Source organism: Archocentrus centrarchus, chromosome 8 (genome assembly GCF_007364275.1).
Source record: "Archocentrus centrarchus isolate MPI-CPG fArcCen1 chromosome 8, fArcCen1, whole genome shotgun sequence".
Taxonomy (NCBI): domain Eukaryota; kingdom Metazoa; phylum Chordata; class Actinopteri; order Cichliformes; family Cichlidae; genus Archocentrus; species Archocentrus centrarchus.
In genome coordinates this window covers 8,909,139-8,927,118 of record NC_044353.1, presented here as the reverse complement: position 1 = coordinate 8,927,118, position 17,980 = coordinate 8,909,139, and the positions used below count along the sequence as shown (strand labels likewise).

At 41.9% G+C, this 17,980-nt stretch overlaps 1 protein-coding gene across 2 annotated transcripts in view; it reads right to left on the bottom strand.

The window, feature by feature from the left end:
* Positions 1–15,410, bottom strand: part of pkn1b (protein kinase N1b) — a 39,744-nt gene extending 24,334 nt beyond the window's left edge. Inside the window, exons 1-2 of one of the 2 annotated variants that reach the window (XM_030735495.1) lie at positions 15,097–15,410; positions 14,878–15,016 (exon numbers count right to left, since the gene is read on the bottom strand). In XM_030735495.1, coding sequence (XP_030591355.1) covers positions 14,878–14,901 — 24 coding nt within the window. In that variant the 5' untranslated portion in view covers positions 14,902–15,016; positions 15,097–15,410. The remainder of the gene's footprint in view (positions 1–14,877; positions 15,017–15,096) is intronic. The other variant, XM_030735496.1, reaches the window with a different exon arrangement.
* Positions 15,411–17,980: the final 2,570 nt, after the last annotated feature.

The window sequence follows — 17,980 nt, the reverse complement described above, 5'->3', positions numbered from 1 at the left end:
AGCATTTTCTCCATGCTTTGCATCCCTGTGTGCTTCAGACCCAGCCACGCCCTAAAACAAAAACTGGCTCATCCCGAGGATAAAACTCCAACCACAAGCTCAACACAGTGTCTGCTGTGCAGTGCAGACAGATGGTTTGAAAGAGGTGTAAAAGAGGCCATCTATGTCCACTGTGAATAACCTCCATTAAACAGAGGTGGTGGCTTATGACACCAGCTGTCAGCCACCTACAATGCAGTCCTGAGATCCCTTCGCAAAGGCGCCTCAACCCCCAATCACACCTTACTTCAGGTGACCTCAGCAGGTCACACGATAGGATGGGGCAAGGTCTCACTGTGGTTTCACCTGAAACTCCTGGTGGTAATGACCCACGCCTTTTTTCACACCTTGGCTAGTGTAATGACACACATGATTAATACCCATTAGGGTTTAAATACCAGGGACTCTCCACCATTTGGTTGTAGAACTGAAGAAGCCTCTAGGATGAGAAATGAAATATCTTCAACAACTTAAAGAAGTCCAGTCGCTTTTTTTCAAGCTCTTGAGAAGGACCACCAGCTACAGTTGGAGTTGTTTTTAGGTGAAACAATCCCCAAAGACTCAAAGTGGAGAACGCAACAAATCCCAGCTGCTATCCTCTCTCTCTCTCTGCAACCCCTCCCGTCTTCCCTCGTCTGTATTTTCTTCCCTTTACACCTTCATAGCAGAGTTGCTCAGTCTTTCCTATCTTTCCTAAGCTTATTGCCCATCCACTGTGCAGTGTCACATATCTCTGGTAACAGAGGCTGCCCGGTGCTCCCGGTGGGTGACAGAAAGCTATCCCTTTGATTAAGTTTTAATGGCCTGTCAACTCATCTTTACTCTCCTGGAGCTAAAAATAGAGAGCAGGTCCATTTTATTGGAAGTGCAAGCAGAGTCGGGGAATGCTTCATCAGAGCAGTAACTCTGTCAGTTTATTACTCATTCGCTCACACACACACACGAACAGCTGCCATTCACACGCAACAAAAGTAATGAGGAGGCTTGGGAGTGGACTTTAAACCCGAATCATGTTATGAATAATTTAATAAATGCACCCTAAGCCGTGGGTTTGCATGAAGAGGCGTTTTTATCCCTGAATGGGGGATTTTGGATTTCTAGGAAGTTATTGATGATGAAAATACGTTTTCGAGCATGAAGATTAAAAAGCTAGACACAAGGTCACGACGATAGTGGATGTGGGATATTTTAAAGAACCTCTGCAGTGTGATCAACCTCACCTGAGCAGGAGGGTATATTTATTGGAAAAATGGGCACAGACACAGCGAGGGAAGGCAAAAGAGAAAGTTAGGAGTTCGAATTTCGATAAATAGTGCCATTAATCTCTTTAATAGCGTGTGTGTGTGTGTGTGTGTGTGTGTGTGTGTGTGTGTGTGTGTAAAGGTGTGAGATGGAGCAAAACAGACAGAATTCAGGAGAAAAAAAATTACACAACTTTAAATTCTCCTCACATCCTGATGTCTGCACACAGCCTCATTCATGGATTTGGGTTAAGAGCGGGGGGGTGGGGGATTTGTTTGGAGGATGAGGTGGAGGAGGAGAGGTGGGGTGGTGTGTGTGTGTGTGTGTGTGTGTGTGTGTGTGTGGAGGGGGGTTAACAGTGAATTCCAATTAATCCCTGCACTCTCTCTCTCACACACACACACACACACACACACACACACACACACGGGCATGCAAGCTGCTGCCCAGCAGATAAAACAAAGCGATGGACACCAAAAGAAAACAGTGAACAAGCTTGACCACGAAGATACATTAACACTCATTTCCAACGTGCACACCCACAAACGCACAGGCCTAATGTACTGTGACTGGTTGATAATGAATAAATCAGCACTGTAAGAGGCCATGTCAGCTGCCTGTTGAGGGTACTAACAGGAGGAAGCGTTGCTCTGCATTATGCCCGCACAGCAGATCAGAGGGAAGTCTGCATTCAGATTGCAAAGTTAACATGAGGACACTGTTACAGTAAGTGGAGACTGAGCTGACTCCTGTGTGATGAAATTTCACTACCAAGCAGTACAGTTGGGTATGATCATTGATGAGACTGATACCATTCTGTCTACCAAAGGCTACAGCCAACACGTCATTGCTTGTTTTAGCACTTGTCCCAAAGACTCTGCCAGTCAGCAGAGCAGGACAAAATAAGAATAGAGCAATATGTACGGTATATATTATTTATCACGTTTTCTTGGATTACACAGGGATACGGTGGCAATAAATACAAGAGTACCAAAAATATCTTGATAAGAGTAGGCCCCTAGAACTAGAGCAGTTTTTAAATCCTTCAATTATCGTCCTGCAATTATGTTTCTGCACCATCAACCAGGACTAAACGCTACTTTAAATCATGGCACATCACTTTTAAGCGACTTTTCCCGATCGAGCAAACACATTTTATACATTTTGCATCTAATTTTACAGGTTTTGTCCCCACTGTCATGATATCACTTTAAATTACCAGCCCTGCTTGGCAAGAGTTGTATCGAGGGAGGTGGTTTAGCATACATTTTTCAATCATAAGAGCAGCAGTTTAATTCCCAGTCCAGACAGTTTAACTTTTTTTTTTTTTGCCCTCACACTTCTTAAAAGAATCAGGTGTCCTTGGCCAAAGCCCACAGCATAGTGCTCTCTAATAAAGTGTTCAAGTTGCAAGAAGGCTTTAACCTGCACAATTTAGATCCTTAGACCAACAGCATTTTGAACAGCTTTTGTTAGTTTACTTTTATGTAATTTCAGTGTTTTCAGTCTATTCAATAAAACACTTTTTTTGCAAGGCTTTAGTGAGATATAAAGCAATAGACCAATATTCAGCCATAACTCCATAACTTTTCAGTACAAGTTATTTATTGTGCTTTGAACAATAATCACCAAATTAAAGAACAATTACCATAACAGTCAGTGCAACTGTGCACATGTGTATTGTGACCTGGGGTTAAAGTGGGATTTGGCAGGTGGGGGAACCCTGAGATCAGCAGGCCAACATGGGGAACAGAAGTATTTAGAAATAAGTTACATAATAATTTGTTTTGGGAGCTGCAGTAGATTTTGCTTTGTGTTCAGGCTGTGATCAGCTGAGCTGTGCTGCTATTCTGATACCTGCTCAATTCAACAAGATATAAACAGATATAAATTTCCAATCCCTCGACACAATAAAGCTGGTATCAAATGTAGAATTCAGCGAGTGAATCTAATCACCCTCATCAGCTTAAATTTAATTTGATGTAACCAGTCCAGCATGGTGCACTGAGCTACCTGCTATTTTCATGCAGCCTTTGAACTAAGCAGCCCGATGACAATGCTCCCGAGGCTCCTAACTGATTTATCATAGTGATACCACACTGGTATCAATCTCCCCATCTTCTAGCATAGAAAACAAACAAAAGTTACAATTATAAATACAATATAAATACAGAGAGCATGTATTCACAACTGGGTTTGTGGAGTGTAACACGTGGAGGTTTACCACACAAGGAGGCTGCAATTGAAATGAATCAACATACGGTCATCACTGCACTTCCCTTTTAAGACTAGGAGAACACAAACCAAACAAATCACTTTACCATTTCAGCCAAATTTCCAGCTGTTATCAAGTCTCATATTGGGATTCAAACTCTTGCCCTCTATGAATGAGTTAACTGCTTACAGAATGTACCTTGGACTGTGTCTGTGTGCTGCCTGTTAATCTCTAAAATCCCTCATATTCCAGGGAAATTCTCTAGCCAAATCTCCTTTTGCAAAGTGCAGCACTGCCGTATGTAAATGTGCCGTACTGTACCGACATCACGTGTATGAAGGGAGAGGATTCGCCAGGTCTGAGCAACCTGGAGACAAACTGTGCTCAAGGTTAGGTCAGAAACAAGCGTCTTGTGTCCGAGCGCACATCTGTCTGCGTGCCCATGAGTGCATGAATGTGCAGCAATGTCCGCTCCACAGCTGGGGGGGAGGGGGGGCAGATCGGCATGAATGGAATCATTGTGATAGAGACCATCTTCTCAAGACACTTCGGTAAACACTTATGTGTTTGTGTTCCCAGCTTTGTCCATTGTGGTTCACAAACAGGCGCTCTGTTCAGACGTCTGAGGAATAAGACAGCATAAACCCCCAAATGAGAAAAGCTCCACAGTCCTCATAATTAATCTGCCTCTGTGTCGCATGTAACGCAAGCTTAAGGAAACAGAAATAAAAATGAGAAGAAGGATTGTGGATATATCCAAAAATACCATCCTTTAGAGCCCATTTTAGTCCAGATACGAAGCTATTTCATATGCAGTAAAATATACCTGGAGACATGGCTCGACTAGAAATTCACTTATCCAGCTGTTTCCAGTTCCAGCTCGATACCAATATCCTGGCTTCAAGTATATGCTGATACCAGGTACTAATTGTAACTGTAGTGATACAATAACACCTTCCTAATAAATGCTAAAACGAACAGAAGGAAGATGAGAAAGAAAGGAAAGCACTGTCGCTGAAGCCTTTCTACTGCAAGCATATAAAGAAAACTTCTTGGAATAGCCAAGACCTCCAAACTGCTGACCCTTTGTTAGCTTCATCCATGATGTGCAAGCTCTCCTGCTAGCTGCTACTTTAGTGAGGAGTCAGGTGGTTGTCACCTATAACCACTCAATTCAATTCAATTCTGCTTTATTTATATTGCACCAAATCACAACAGCAGTCGCGTCAAAGCGCTTTATATTGTAAGGTAGAGACCCCACAATAACACAACTTGGGTGGAAGTGGGTTGCAAAGCAGCTTGCAGAAGCAGCAGCAGCTGTCTGCAGGTTGAATCAGCTAAAATGGCAACTCTGCATGAAATGTATCAATTGAGGTTTCTCATGTAAAATCATGCGCACATTGCTCAAGAGTTGTCTGCCTTATTGGATGTGATACAGCCATCAGGTGCTAGGGAAAAATATGCAATCCCCGACTGGTTGTTCAGTGGTTCCTGGAGTTTTTTTTCACTTTGCGTCGCATTTTTCACAGTTTTAAAACAGGCGAGAGAACAGCTGGACAGTGTGTGCAGACCATCACTTCCATTCAAACTATGACCACAGCAAAATGCTAGCAACCAAAGAAATCGCAAGGTGGTTTTTGCCATCCGGTTGGAGAATACACATTTTTCCCTAGCAACAGGTAGTTACCAGGTGGTCACAGACCAGTCTCTAGGTCTGTGTGACTGGGGCCTCACTTGATTCTACATTGACACTATGATTGTCACATGTCTCAAATGGCAGATAAGTTAACGTTGCGTGGTTAGTGGTCACGTGTCTGCAAAACCTCAATAATATGCACAGAAGGGTATCGGCTGAGTCATCAGCTGGTATTATGCAGATTGCTGGCTGAGCCTGACCCCCTGGTGTGCATGAATAAACGGTCTGCTCAATTTTAGCTGAATAAGAAAAAAAAAAAAAGTTTGGGAAACTGTTTTCTTTTCAAGCTAGCCTATTCAGTGTTTCACAAAAAAGGAGCAGACCATGACCTCCTCTGAGGTTAAAAAAAAAAAAAGTTCATTGGATATGAATGCAACAGACATAACCCACTTTTCTCTGAACGCTCTACTGAGACCCACTTGCATATAAAACAAAGTTGTTGACCTACAACAGTCAGCCTGCATAAGGGTGCTACTCAGAGGAGAACCAATGAGGCACTTTGCAGTCAGAACTGCTTTATCTGAGAGCCAAGCTCCATATTTTACAAACTGATTACAAGTAAGGTGCTGGACAGTATGGTGCATTCAAAAAGACTGAAAATATATTGGAGTGTAAGAGCTGCAATTAAGCTCTCCAAAGAGACCAACATACTTTCGAGATGTTAGAGGAAAGGTAGGGAAGGTCACAAAGGAGAAAAGGCACATGATATCAAGCAATGTAGGAAATGAGCTAATGTGCATAAAGACAGAAGCCTGAAGGGAGGAGACAGCAATAAGAAGCTGTTAAATGTTTAATGTCTGAGGCAGTGTCTTCACAGTCACTGTTACAGCTTAAGTGAGAGGGAGGCCTGCACAGCGCTGTTCAACCATACCCTGATGTCTGCTGAGGAGAAGCACAGGTCCGTTTTTTATTCTATAGATATAAGACACACAGGCCAATGGTACAGCCCCATGTAACAAGAAGCAACTTTCTGCAGAGTGGATTGTAGGGATTCAGCTTTGTGCTTCCTCGTGGATGTTCCATAACTGAAATCTCACAGGAATCCCACAGCGTGAAACATGAATGAGCTACAACTGCTACAGGATTTTCTCCATTACTGCCCCCCCCCCCCCCCCCCCCCCACACTTCCTGGGACAAATCCAAACTCAGATGTTGTGTAAATCATGCACGGATGTCCATGAGAGATTTTACCAGAAAATCATGTGTTTAAAATCTGAGGTTATTAAGATGTCGTCCCGCAGCGTCTTTCTGCCTCTCGCTCCTGAATCTAACAGGTCAACAACAGGCTCTGTGACACATGCTTCACTCAATATGCTAACAAGGTGCCTACAGTGGTTCTGAGAGGAAAAAGGGAGCGGAAAGAGACACACCACGTAATGGAGTGGTTGAACGGGCGTGATGGTAATGGACGAGGAAGATTAAAAAATGATTATGGCAGAAGGGCTGAGGGGGATAAGAGGTCCATTCTATAATGCAGACGATTATCCCTCTTTACTGGTGTTGTTGATTATGACAGCAAAGCACTCACAAGAGGAGGAAAAACAAACATGCAGGAATGTTTGCAGATTTGTGCGATCTTGGTTACACTATAATGGCTAATGAAAACAAGACCCCGTTCGTCAGGTCACAGCAGTCTGCAGAGAGCAGTCTGCGCATGATGAGGCCACTCATCTGGGTTTATGCAACGGTGCAATCCTGTAAGGGGATACTTATTACTTGCTTATTAGATGCATTGCATAAAGGTCATGTATAAAAAAGGTTCAAAGAGGAGCTAACAAAGCTTTACCTAGACACTATTTCCAGATGTGGATTAATGCGTGAGCAACAGGTCAGCATATGTGGGTATTACTCAAAATAAATTACGATTCAAAGTTATAAAGGAGCATGTCTAATCGGCAACCTCCAGAGCTAAAAATAAAATATAAAATAAAGCCAGTACAGAAGAGCTAAAAACTGCAGTTCTTTGAGTGGCTACTTGAGGCTGTCTCTAAAAGCGAGTCATGGATGTTAAAGTAAGTGGATGTAGCCGATAGCTCTCTGCTGAGTGTCACCTCCTCCCATTAGTCTCTCACCTGTGCTTGTGATATTGATACAGTTTGAAGCATTTTGCATAGAATTATCTGACAAATAATGAAGACTGTTGTGCAGTTAATTTTACCAGTAGCTCATCCAGGAGGTAAAATTCTAGTATTTTATTTGTACTAGCCAGGTCTACAAATACAAATTTAGAGGTGAGTCAAACAAAAGTCGCTGTTACAAATTTTCGTGAGTTTTGCTAAGTTACGTTCAGGCGACGCACAATGATCATGACACGTGAAGCGAGCGCATACGGAGAACGTAGCATTGCATTGGTTTATAAGAAATCTGTTTTAAAAACACACAGATGTTAATAGTTGCTGTCAGTGTGACGATGTACATGTAACGCTTTGTTCAGATTGGCCCTGATGATAATTCCTTACATCACGAAAGCCAATATGGTGCTGGCCAAAACAGTAATGATAAAGCTTCCAGTCGGGGTGAGGTCAAGTGCTTTTTTTTAATCCTCATCCACAGGAAGTGATTCGCTCATTGTGTATCACTTTGCCCCTGATTGTTGGTCACGAGCAAACATCCAGGCTGCTATCCCAAAAATGAACTTCCTTTTAAATTTGCATTAAAAACCACAGTTTACTCATAGCTAGAAATTCACAAAAATGTAGATTTTATGCAACAGTGTGTACTACTCCCTCCCCAGAACAGCACAATCTGGCTCTTACAGGCACAGCTGACTCTGTCAGTTGAATACCTGTGAAGTATCTTTTTCTCAAAGTGAAGACTCAGGTGCACTTGTCATGTTGTTCAGAAGTGCACCAGGGTACCCCACTTCACTTTCTGTTCTGGTTAGAGCCAGTTTATTCGGTTCTGTGAAGGGAGTAGTACACACCAGAGTATGAACTGTTAAGGTTTTTTGTTCTTTTTTTGGATGGGGATAGGTTTCTTTTCTTCAACAAGGCAGATTTATTCATTGCTTCTTTAAGGAGCACCACAGTTTTCTGCTGGGTTAAAATAATTAAAGACAGTATTTCTAATCACCACTAAATGATAGACAGTTCAGTATGCCACTGAAACAATGGAATGGTTGCTGCTAAAAATAGGCGTGCCACAGCTGTCGCTCAGGTTGAGCGGGTCATCTAATTGGTTTGATCTCTGGCAAAAGCCAAATACCAAAGCTATATTTTAGGGGAACCCAAATTTAGAGCCATGTGAAAGTTCTATGTAGTGTAGTTTTGCTGGTTAGTGGCTATTAGTAAGAGGATCAAACCAGTGATCATAAAGGTCCATGACATATCACAATACATATCAAAAGTATCCAGCCAGCCTGGCTCAGTACCAAAACTGTCAGTTGCACATCTCCTCAGATCTTTCTCTTTTCTCTCTTCTGTTGGCTTTCCCTCTTCATTAAAGACTATTTATACTCCTCCAGTTACAGCTTTCATCATATCCCGTGCATTGTTGACATCATTGGGGGAAAAAACCCAAACTAACAATGGCACCTGGCTGCTTTTTGTTCCTCAGTCTCCCACTGTTCCAGCAATTCAGCCTCAGAGACTTTAACAACAATGGCTGCAGTTCGGATTACATTCTGAAAGGTGGGCTTGTTGCTGGGCTAACCAGCTACTACCTTTGTCAATCCCCCTCAAGCATAGACTTTTACGGCCTCTGGGAGGACAGAACAGACAGGTCGCTGTTGCAAGCAACATCATGGCCTAGCTCGCTGCTGTTCCCGTGAAGCCTCAGCGTGGTGTTCCCCTACAATCCAACACCACCCCTGCAGCGCTACACACAGGCTATCACATGACCTCTGCACAGTGGCGGGACAGCTCATCTTATTGCCTCAAGTGTAACCACAATCAGGTCACACAGTGCAGGTTCCTCTTTCTCTTTACTTTAGCATGTGCCAATCTCATTGTTTCTACTGTGTACATCATTTTACGACACAAGATTAGAAGTCCTGGTGTCCCGCTGCCATCTCTCTGTAGCGGCCTCCTTGAAGGAAGGCTTGATGACACAAGAAAGGTTTATGGTGAAATTAGCCTGAGCATTTTGAATTAGCACTTGGCTTTTATAAGCTTGCTGATGCCAGCAAGCCTGTTGTCTTTTGCTGATCAATCCCCAAAACAATCAGCTGATTGACTGATGGTGAATTGCTGTCCTTTTTTGCAAACTGTTGGAGTTTAAAATTCTTTTGCACCTACAAAATTATAAATAAAACTACAGGATCAAACTCTCCTGTTGACGGAGTAGTACTGGCAAGAGAGGAGACTGGTCAATATGCTGTATGAATTAAATAAATATGTGGTAAGCATGAAGGCAAATAATCTTTTTTACATTTCGAAATCACTGCAAACGTCTGTGCAACACTGGGTTTATTAAAAGTGCTTTGACTTCATGTCTGCAGTGGAAGTGAGCATGTGTCACATGGATTAGATGTATCATATATCAGACTGACACATTTGCAACTCACGTTAAATTGCATTGAGGCTTAAAGTTGCTGTGGGCCAAAAAAAGGGCCGGACCACATATGGTCAATACAAAAAAAAAGCACTTTACCTATGTAACTTCCTTCTTCAGTGTTTTATTTCCTGTCCTGCAGTAAAATAATTTGATAAAAATTGTTACAATACATCTGATTTGGCTCTCTTAGCTCAGCGAAAGGTTTGCCGCTTTATAACTTCTTAAGCTTTGGGCACAGCAGTTTAAAAAATGTCAACATATTCATAGAAGAGCTCCAAAAAGAGGAAATCTAGGACACATTAGGAGAACTGAGAAAACTCCTGTTTATTGATACTACTTAACAAATGCTGTACTGGAAGGTTTTCTCAATTATTCTTTGTTTTTTTTTCTCAATTCTTATTTAATAGTGAATTATCTAGGGCATTAAATTACTCTGACCCACTAAACAGCCTCTTATTGAGTCTCCTTTTTACCTCAGTGAATGTTCTTTCAGTGTCAAACCAAGGCCAAAAAACCCCCCCAAAAAAATAAAAAACACAGTTCAAGCTATTAAACAAGCCCTGCTGAGCCTCAGTGCCCTCTGGCATCACAAAACTACTTTAGCATCCAATCGGTGTTCACTCCTCAGGCAAACACTTGACTCAGAAATGGCTCCCATTCTTTGCAACCTTCCTGTTCTTGGCTAATAGTGACAAAATTACCACTTCCAGACAGAATTTACAATACGCAGCGCTGTAAACGTAACATCGTTTCTCCAACTTGTCCTTCTTAGCGACACAATCGTGTAATACCACAATCCCTTAAGGCTCTGAAATAAGCACACAACCAGCTTAGAAAAGGGCAAAACTTGCAACAAAAGTAATCAATATATTCAAGTCTATGTTGATGGTTCACCAGTCTCCCTTCTATATTTCTGCTTGGTATCATAGATAACTGATCCTCTGGGTGACTGGTCAGCTGAATGGAAATGGGACTGGTGGATTGTTCGGAGGTGCAGCCATTAGACTGAAAGACAGGGAGTCATGAATCTTAGCAGAATGGGCTGACATTTTTCAGATTTATTTTTTTCTACCGTGGCATTTAAGATATTAGTATTCCTCACTGGCACTAATTGGGACTTCTTAGCTGCACTCTAATGAGCAGCGGTACTGCAAGACACATCTATTGGTTTTATTTATGAATTCCATTAAGATTTGTCCATCAATACTTCAAGGCTGTAATGCAGCAGGCAGCTTGTCTACTGGTGTGTCTGTGAGACAGACAGATTTCTGCATACACAGTGTAATCCTGGATTGAGGCAGGGGGGACTGGATGTTTTGGGGGGGGGGGGGGGGGGGGGGGGGGGGGTATTTGTGTCTATGAGCCTGGTGACTGAGGGCACTAATGCTACCCTCCTAGGAGGTCAGAGACAGAGTTGAAGTCCACAGTCTCCTAATCCTATTATACATAGCAGTGGCAGCTGGAGACACGTAATTCTGAGTATGATGCAAGACATCACTACAAACACATGTGCTGCCATTAGCAGACCTCGGCCAGCAGCGTTTCTGCATGTGAGTATTCTTGAAGTCGTCAGATGCCATTAAAGACCGATTTGCTTCCACTCTCCTGGACGATCAATGAAAAAGTAATTTGGAGCCTCTGCTTCTACAACACCGAGAGAAGGAGCAACTCCTCTAACTTGCCTCATACAGATAATAACTGCAGGAAACCAACAGAAATAAAGAATTCATGAGGGAGAGGCCACAGAGAGGATAGCAGCTTCCAAGTTATGTTATCAGCTCAGTGCAGGAAGCCGGATTTACATTTCTTACAGCCATCAGATGAGAGGAGGTGGGCCAGCAGATAAACAGGCTGCAAATCAATGAATGCAGGACAGAGATGGCAGAGATGCACAGGTAGTTAAGCTACAGTATAGTCTCATGCTGTCTTGATCTCATTCAGAGGAAACAGTCGTTTTAGGAGACCAGAATCCTACCAATAGGATGAGTGAGGGCATTGGCGCTGCCTTAACGATGTATTGAGGAGAACTAAAAGGAGGGGACTGTGATCAAATGAGTGCAATCATCACATTGATGCGTCTTGGTCCAGTCTGACAGGTCCAACCTATCATCATTACCAGCATGGCCCCTTGATCTCAATCAGCCATTGCTCCCTGGCTGACTGCCGCTGCTGGCCAGCCGGGATAATGACTGAGCCATTTGTCATTGTTACACAGGGAGAATGAATTCATCATAGTGGGCAGAAACAGCTCAATTGCAGCTCAGACTGTGAAGGAGGAATAATGGATTCAGTCGGGGGGCTTTATAAGCTTGAATGCGTCATCAATGCACTGGTCACCAGTCAGTTATCGTCTGTGTGTGAAGTTAAGGGAACAAAAGGAAAACTTACCTTCTTAATTTTTTTTAAAGAAAAGCACATTTATTTTTATGTAATGTAAAAGGAAATTGGTCATTAATGACAGTAGTTTATTAATGAAATCATTAATCATAAATAATCTACAGTATGAATTTTAATAGATTCTCCATAGTTCAGTAACCATCACTCCTTTGTTTCAGTGGTACATTGTGCCATCTAACGCATATATATTTTAAGGCTTATTTATCATTAGAGTATCTCTTTACCAATTATGTTAGTACAGCTGAAACTGGTGTGCAAGAATAAATATGGGAAGTCAAGCGTCTGAACATAACTGTTTAATTATAATCCCAAAAGTGAACTTTCTTTTAAATTTGCGTTAAAAACCACAGTTTACTCAAAGCTAGAAATTCACAAAAATGTAGATTTTATGCAACAGTACGTACTACTCCCTCCCCAGAGCATCAGGCTCTTACTGTACAGGCACAGCTGACTTGGCCAGCTGAATACCTGTGAAGTATCTTTTTCTCAAAGTGAAGACTCAGATGTACTTAACATCTTTTCCAGAAGTGCACCAGGGTCCCCCACTTCACTTTCTATTCTGGTTAGAGCCAGTTTTTTCAGTTCTGTGAAGGGAGTAGTACACACCAGAGTATGAACTGTTTAGTTTTTTGTTCTTTTTTTTTGGACAGTTTCCTGCATGGGGATTAGCTTCTTTTCTTCAACAAGGTAGATTTATTCATTGCTTCTTTAATGAGCACCACAGTTTTCTGTTGGGTTAAAATAATTAAAGACAGCATTTCTAATCATCAATAAATGATAGACAATTCAGTATGCCACTGAAACAATGGAGTGGTTGATGCTAAAAACAGGCTTCTTGATACCTATTTAGATATTTGATTAAAAGTCATAAATGATTAATGATTCCATTGATCATCAGCAGTTACAGCACCTCACATCAGCTCTGTGTTATATTAGGTGGAAATTGTGTCTTTCTCTTCCAAGAACAAGAACATATAAAAACTGACCCTAACCTTTTGTTACATGATTTCTCATGTAACTCAAGCCTAAGAGGAAGCAATTTGTGCTCACGTCTGAGGAAATTTTGCTACAGCGGTAAACAATATGCTTATTAGTAACACTATTACATCCTCTGCTACTGTTAATATAGGCTGTTTTTCCAAGCACTACAGTCACAATACAGTAATAGTAGCTTAAGTCCTGTTAGAACTGTTAGCATGGGGAAAGTAACAGTTTTACCAGCCAAACACAGCCTTCCAGCATTAGAATTAATCCTGCTATAAAGAATATATTATAAAGGTTATCATTAGTTCATAAAGGTAAATGACTTCTATAACCATGACTTTAATTTTATGTTGGTAACCACCTGAGTAAGGTACTTTTTCTGAAAATGGCACGCATGATTAAGGACAAGGTGAAACTTGTTTTGTCTCTGTAAGACCAGTTGATGCAATGCATGATATGATGGTTCACTATGACCCATATAATCCAGTACTGTTGCTCCACATGCCCACATAGGCAGTTCTGCTTTCCAGTAAACATCAAAGGGACCTTCTTCTTGCAAGGAGACTGCTAAATTTCAAGGAATACTTGAGCTCTTAGTCACAGGAAATAATTCAGTAGTGCTGTACAATGCAGATTTCTGAGAGAAACACTTGCTGATGCTTTACATTGAAAAAAAACAAACATTTCTGCACTTGCAGCTGAAGGCCGTGGGAAAGACGGGTGTCAAACCGAACACACACACACAGGTTAATGTTTGTAGACAGAAACAGGAAATATGAGTTTGAATTGTGGTTCTAATTGCACCCTGTCACAAAGCAATCACAGCCCTTTCTTATAGCCATTTCAGCTCTCCACATCAAGTCAAAGAATTTCATACTTACAAAGTAATATGCACATGCTCTCTGCAGCAGTTTAACCCTGTGACTGGGGTTCCCAACAGACACAGAGTGCTGCTGCTGCTTAACCAGCTCCTGGGAAGAGCTGAGCTGAAACGCCCTTTAATTTTTTAACATCCTCCTCCACCGTGTCCTGTGCTGAACTGATACCAGGGTAATTGTGAGCCAACCACTCTGAGTTAGACCTGCGGCTCTGACACCATTGCACCGTCCATGACCCATCCCTGACTCCACCCAAAGGGGTAACTTTTATGCCACATTGGGGTGGGGTTCGGTGGGGGGGCATGCTACTTAATTTGGCAAATCTGACCTGTAGCAAGACTGCAGTGGATGCAGTAAGGACAACAGAGCAAATGACAACATGCTGTTTGTCTCTATGAGGATCAGGTTCTGAACTTAGTGCTGATTTTCTAATAGTGAAAATAGAAGTCCTTTAAAGGAGCATGCCAGCCAGCTCACCTTTCAACAAGGATTAAACGTAAAATAATTAGTGGATGAACAGCAGCTATTTTGATCTTTAACTCTGGTTTTAACTTTTCCACTTTCTTTTAATGAACTCTTTTAATGAACTCTGGCATATCTCTTACTAAAACTGATTAAGCTGGCTCAAACTGCATCATAGGAACTATAGGATGTAGCATTTTGGGCACACAGTGGGCATTAAAGTCAAGATATCCCAGCCACCTCTCTCTTTTTTAGAAAACTGTCTTTTTCAAATGTCAACTCTGGGGATGCATCATACCCACTATAATGATTATCCCCACAATCAGGCATCAAAAAGAGGATGGTTTGTAATATTTGCCATCACAGACAACATACAGGCAGCAAGCCTGCAGTGATGGGAGTGAAAGAACACACATGCATATGAACACAGCAGCCTTCACACAGCAAGCAGGAAAAAGTTGGAAACTCACTTGTAGCTCATTGAGATTGGCCATCGTGCGTCGCGTGGACAGCAGACTGAATGACTTCTAGTAGTGTTTTTCTCACTTTACAGCCCTCGGATCATTGTGGCAGCTGTGGCTAAATGCAAAGAGTCCAACGTTGGAAGTCCTGTAAGGACAAAAAAATAAAAAATAGTCCGAATAAAGGCGCAGTTTGATGTAGTGAAGGCGGATAAATAAAATACTAACATGGTGATGTCTGGAGAAACAAGAGAGGAGCAGGTGGGCAGTAGAGAGAGGAGGAGACCATCACCTCCTGGCAGCAGGATGGCAACTCTTGGACTCTGGTCTGCATCACGCAGACGGTGCAGAGTGTCCTGTAGTAGTGTGAGGGTGAGCGCTGCTGCTGCTGTATCCTTCTCATCGTCAGGAAGGAAAGCCCTGTGGGGAGACATCCACCGAGGTTCACCGAAACACCCCGCTCTGCTTACCGGAGGAAACAGAGGCCATCCTCCCCGCAGCGGTGCGCTCCGGCTCGGGTCTGCGGGAAGCTGGGAGCCGGTTTGTTGATGCTGGGTAGGAGGGAAGAAGTGCTAAAAGCACTCAGAGAATTATAAAAATGAGACTTCCTGCTCTGGCCTTCAAAATAAAAAATCGTAGTAAAGCGCAATAAATGCGAAAGCTATAAATTTGGCTTTTGCTCTGGCGAGGTTGTCTTCAGCCAGCTTTGTAAAGTTTCTATAAGCCTTAGAGGTGAATTAACAGAGAAATAATTAGTATGGAACATAGATTTTAAAACCATTAAACACTGAAGCCTACACTGAAGTATTTAATCGGAGCACATGACCAGCCTACCACGGGACAGGAAATAACATAGTCTAAACCAATCATAGTACACAAAACAGACCACTTACAGCTGGACACAGCAGTCCTAACACACTAAACGCTTTCGTTTAGCAGAGAAGGAAGGCGTGTGTGCTTTTATTTTGAAAGCAGCACAGCCTGCCCATGCTGCTATTGCGGATTTCTTCAGGCAGCTTGACGCAGCTGTAAAGAGACGCAGATCGCTGCGGCAGCCGAGCGCCCTCCTGCTTCTCTGTGAGACCTGTTGATCACATTTGAACGCATCAGAGTACTGACCTGCTGCACCGACGTGGCTCAAGTTTGGGTCGACTGAGACCACTGTGGTGCTCCTTCATGAAGATTACGTGATAGAAGAGGCTTTTAAATCACACTATATATATATATATATATATATATATATATATATATATATATATATATATATATATATATATATATATATATATATATATATATATATATATATATATATATATATATATCTCTGAAAGAGAGGACCTGAGCTGGGAGTAAAAAATAACCTGATGATCAATAAGACTCGATAAGAGGCTGATCAAAATCAGTGTAATGACCCTTTAAGCTGCCGTAAGGCAGTGTGCTGTGTTCTTGACTGTTATATTAGGCAACTTCTGTCCTAATATTTATTTACCAGTTTCTTGCATTCCTTCACCTCTGCACGGTCAAACAGCTCACGGTGCTGCCGGCAAATCATGTCAGAGGGGCCGCCCTGCCTCCCTGCTCTGAACATTACTGCAGCAGATGATTAATGAAAGCCTTATTGCCCCAGAGCAGTTTGTAGAATCGCTGCAACAACAATATGACGGCTGTACAGCAGCATCTCCTAGAAGACCCAAGGAAGAAAAGCTCCAAACCTCGTTCTCATTCATGTGTTACATTATTATGAATGAACCACAATGAACACTATTGTCCAGTTAGCCAAACTGAAGCATGGATGCCGTTATTCATTTAGGACCAACTCTAAGCTTTTAACCAACTGTCCTTTTTTTTTTTTTTTTTTTTTAGCTTAATGTGTTTTTCTGCTCCTGATTTATTCTGTCTACTCTGAGAGAATGATGTGACCTCTGACCCTATAATGTATTTTATTGATGCTGCGAAAGCTATTACTCAACACCTTGCAATGTTCTGGTAAGATATTAGTAAACCTTCATGTATGAGTGACTAATGTTGAAGATGGACTTATAATTATTTTCCATGCTTACTTTCCGCCAAAGATGAGCTCATCAGCTGGTTTCACTGTTTGTGGCAGATGATGTGAAGCAGCATATTTACTGATAGGCTTTGGCCCAGAGTCACGTATGTAGCCTGTATCTTGACTTGAGAAATGAACAGCACTCTGGCTAAAGATATTTCCTTATTTGGTGCTCTGTTGATGGTGGTGGAGGCCACAGCCTAACAGATTGGTTCGGCTGAGTTCAGATCTGGTTTCTCTTCCGGGATACCTCCCTGTTAAAAGGACACGAGGAATCTCTGAAAATTATGTAGATCTGGTGGCCTTCACTGTGACATTTCATACAGTTTCAGGTACCCCTCATGTCTTGTTAATGGGAGGCATCCTGGAAGAGACCACTCCTATCAGGATAGGAAATAAACCCAAACCATGCCAGGAAAACACAGTTCTAATAAAGAGGTAACAAATATAATTATTTCAGTTTATATGTTTATAAAGCCATATATTGATATCTTAATTTGAAAACTAACTGGAAAGATATGTAGTGCAAAAGTGTCATTTTGCATCTGAAATGTAGCTGAGTAGATGCATCATGTAGAACATAACTATAAATAACTCCAAACTATAATAAGTACTTGATGACATGGCAGGTTAACTCACCTTGGTCCAACTAACCCAGCAGAAGGGTGAAGGAGTGCAGACTGTATACACCCCCACTGTCTTTGTGGATGGATTATGGCTGAGCTGAGAGTGCATGAGAAGAATCTGATTTTATTTGTGGTACAGATTTCTGCATGAACAATGCGTGTAATTCTACCTAAACAGATAACTTGTGCTTATTTGGACTTTGATTTTCCACTAAACTGTACTTAGAAATGTAAGTAATGCTATCATAAGACCAGACTATGTGTGATATGTGTCATATACACAGCACATATAGCCTGTAGTACCTCCTTGGACCTCCCTTCTGGCTTTATAACTGCTTTAATTCCTGGCACAGATTCAACAAGGTGCTGGAAACATTCCTCAGAGATTTTGGTCCATGTTGACATGACAGCATCACACAGTTGCTGCAGATTT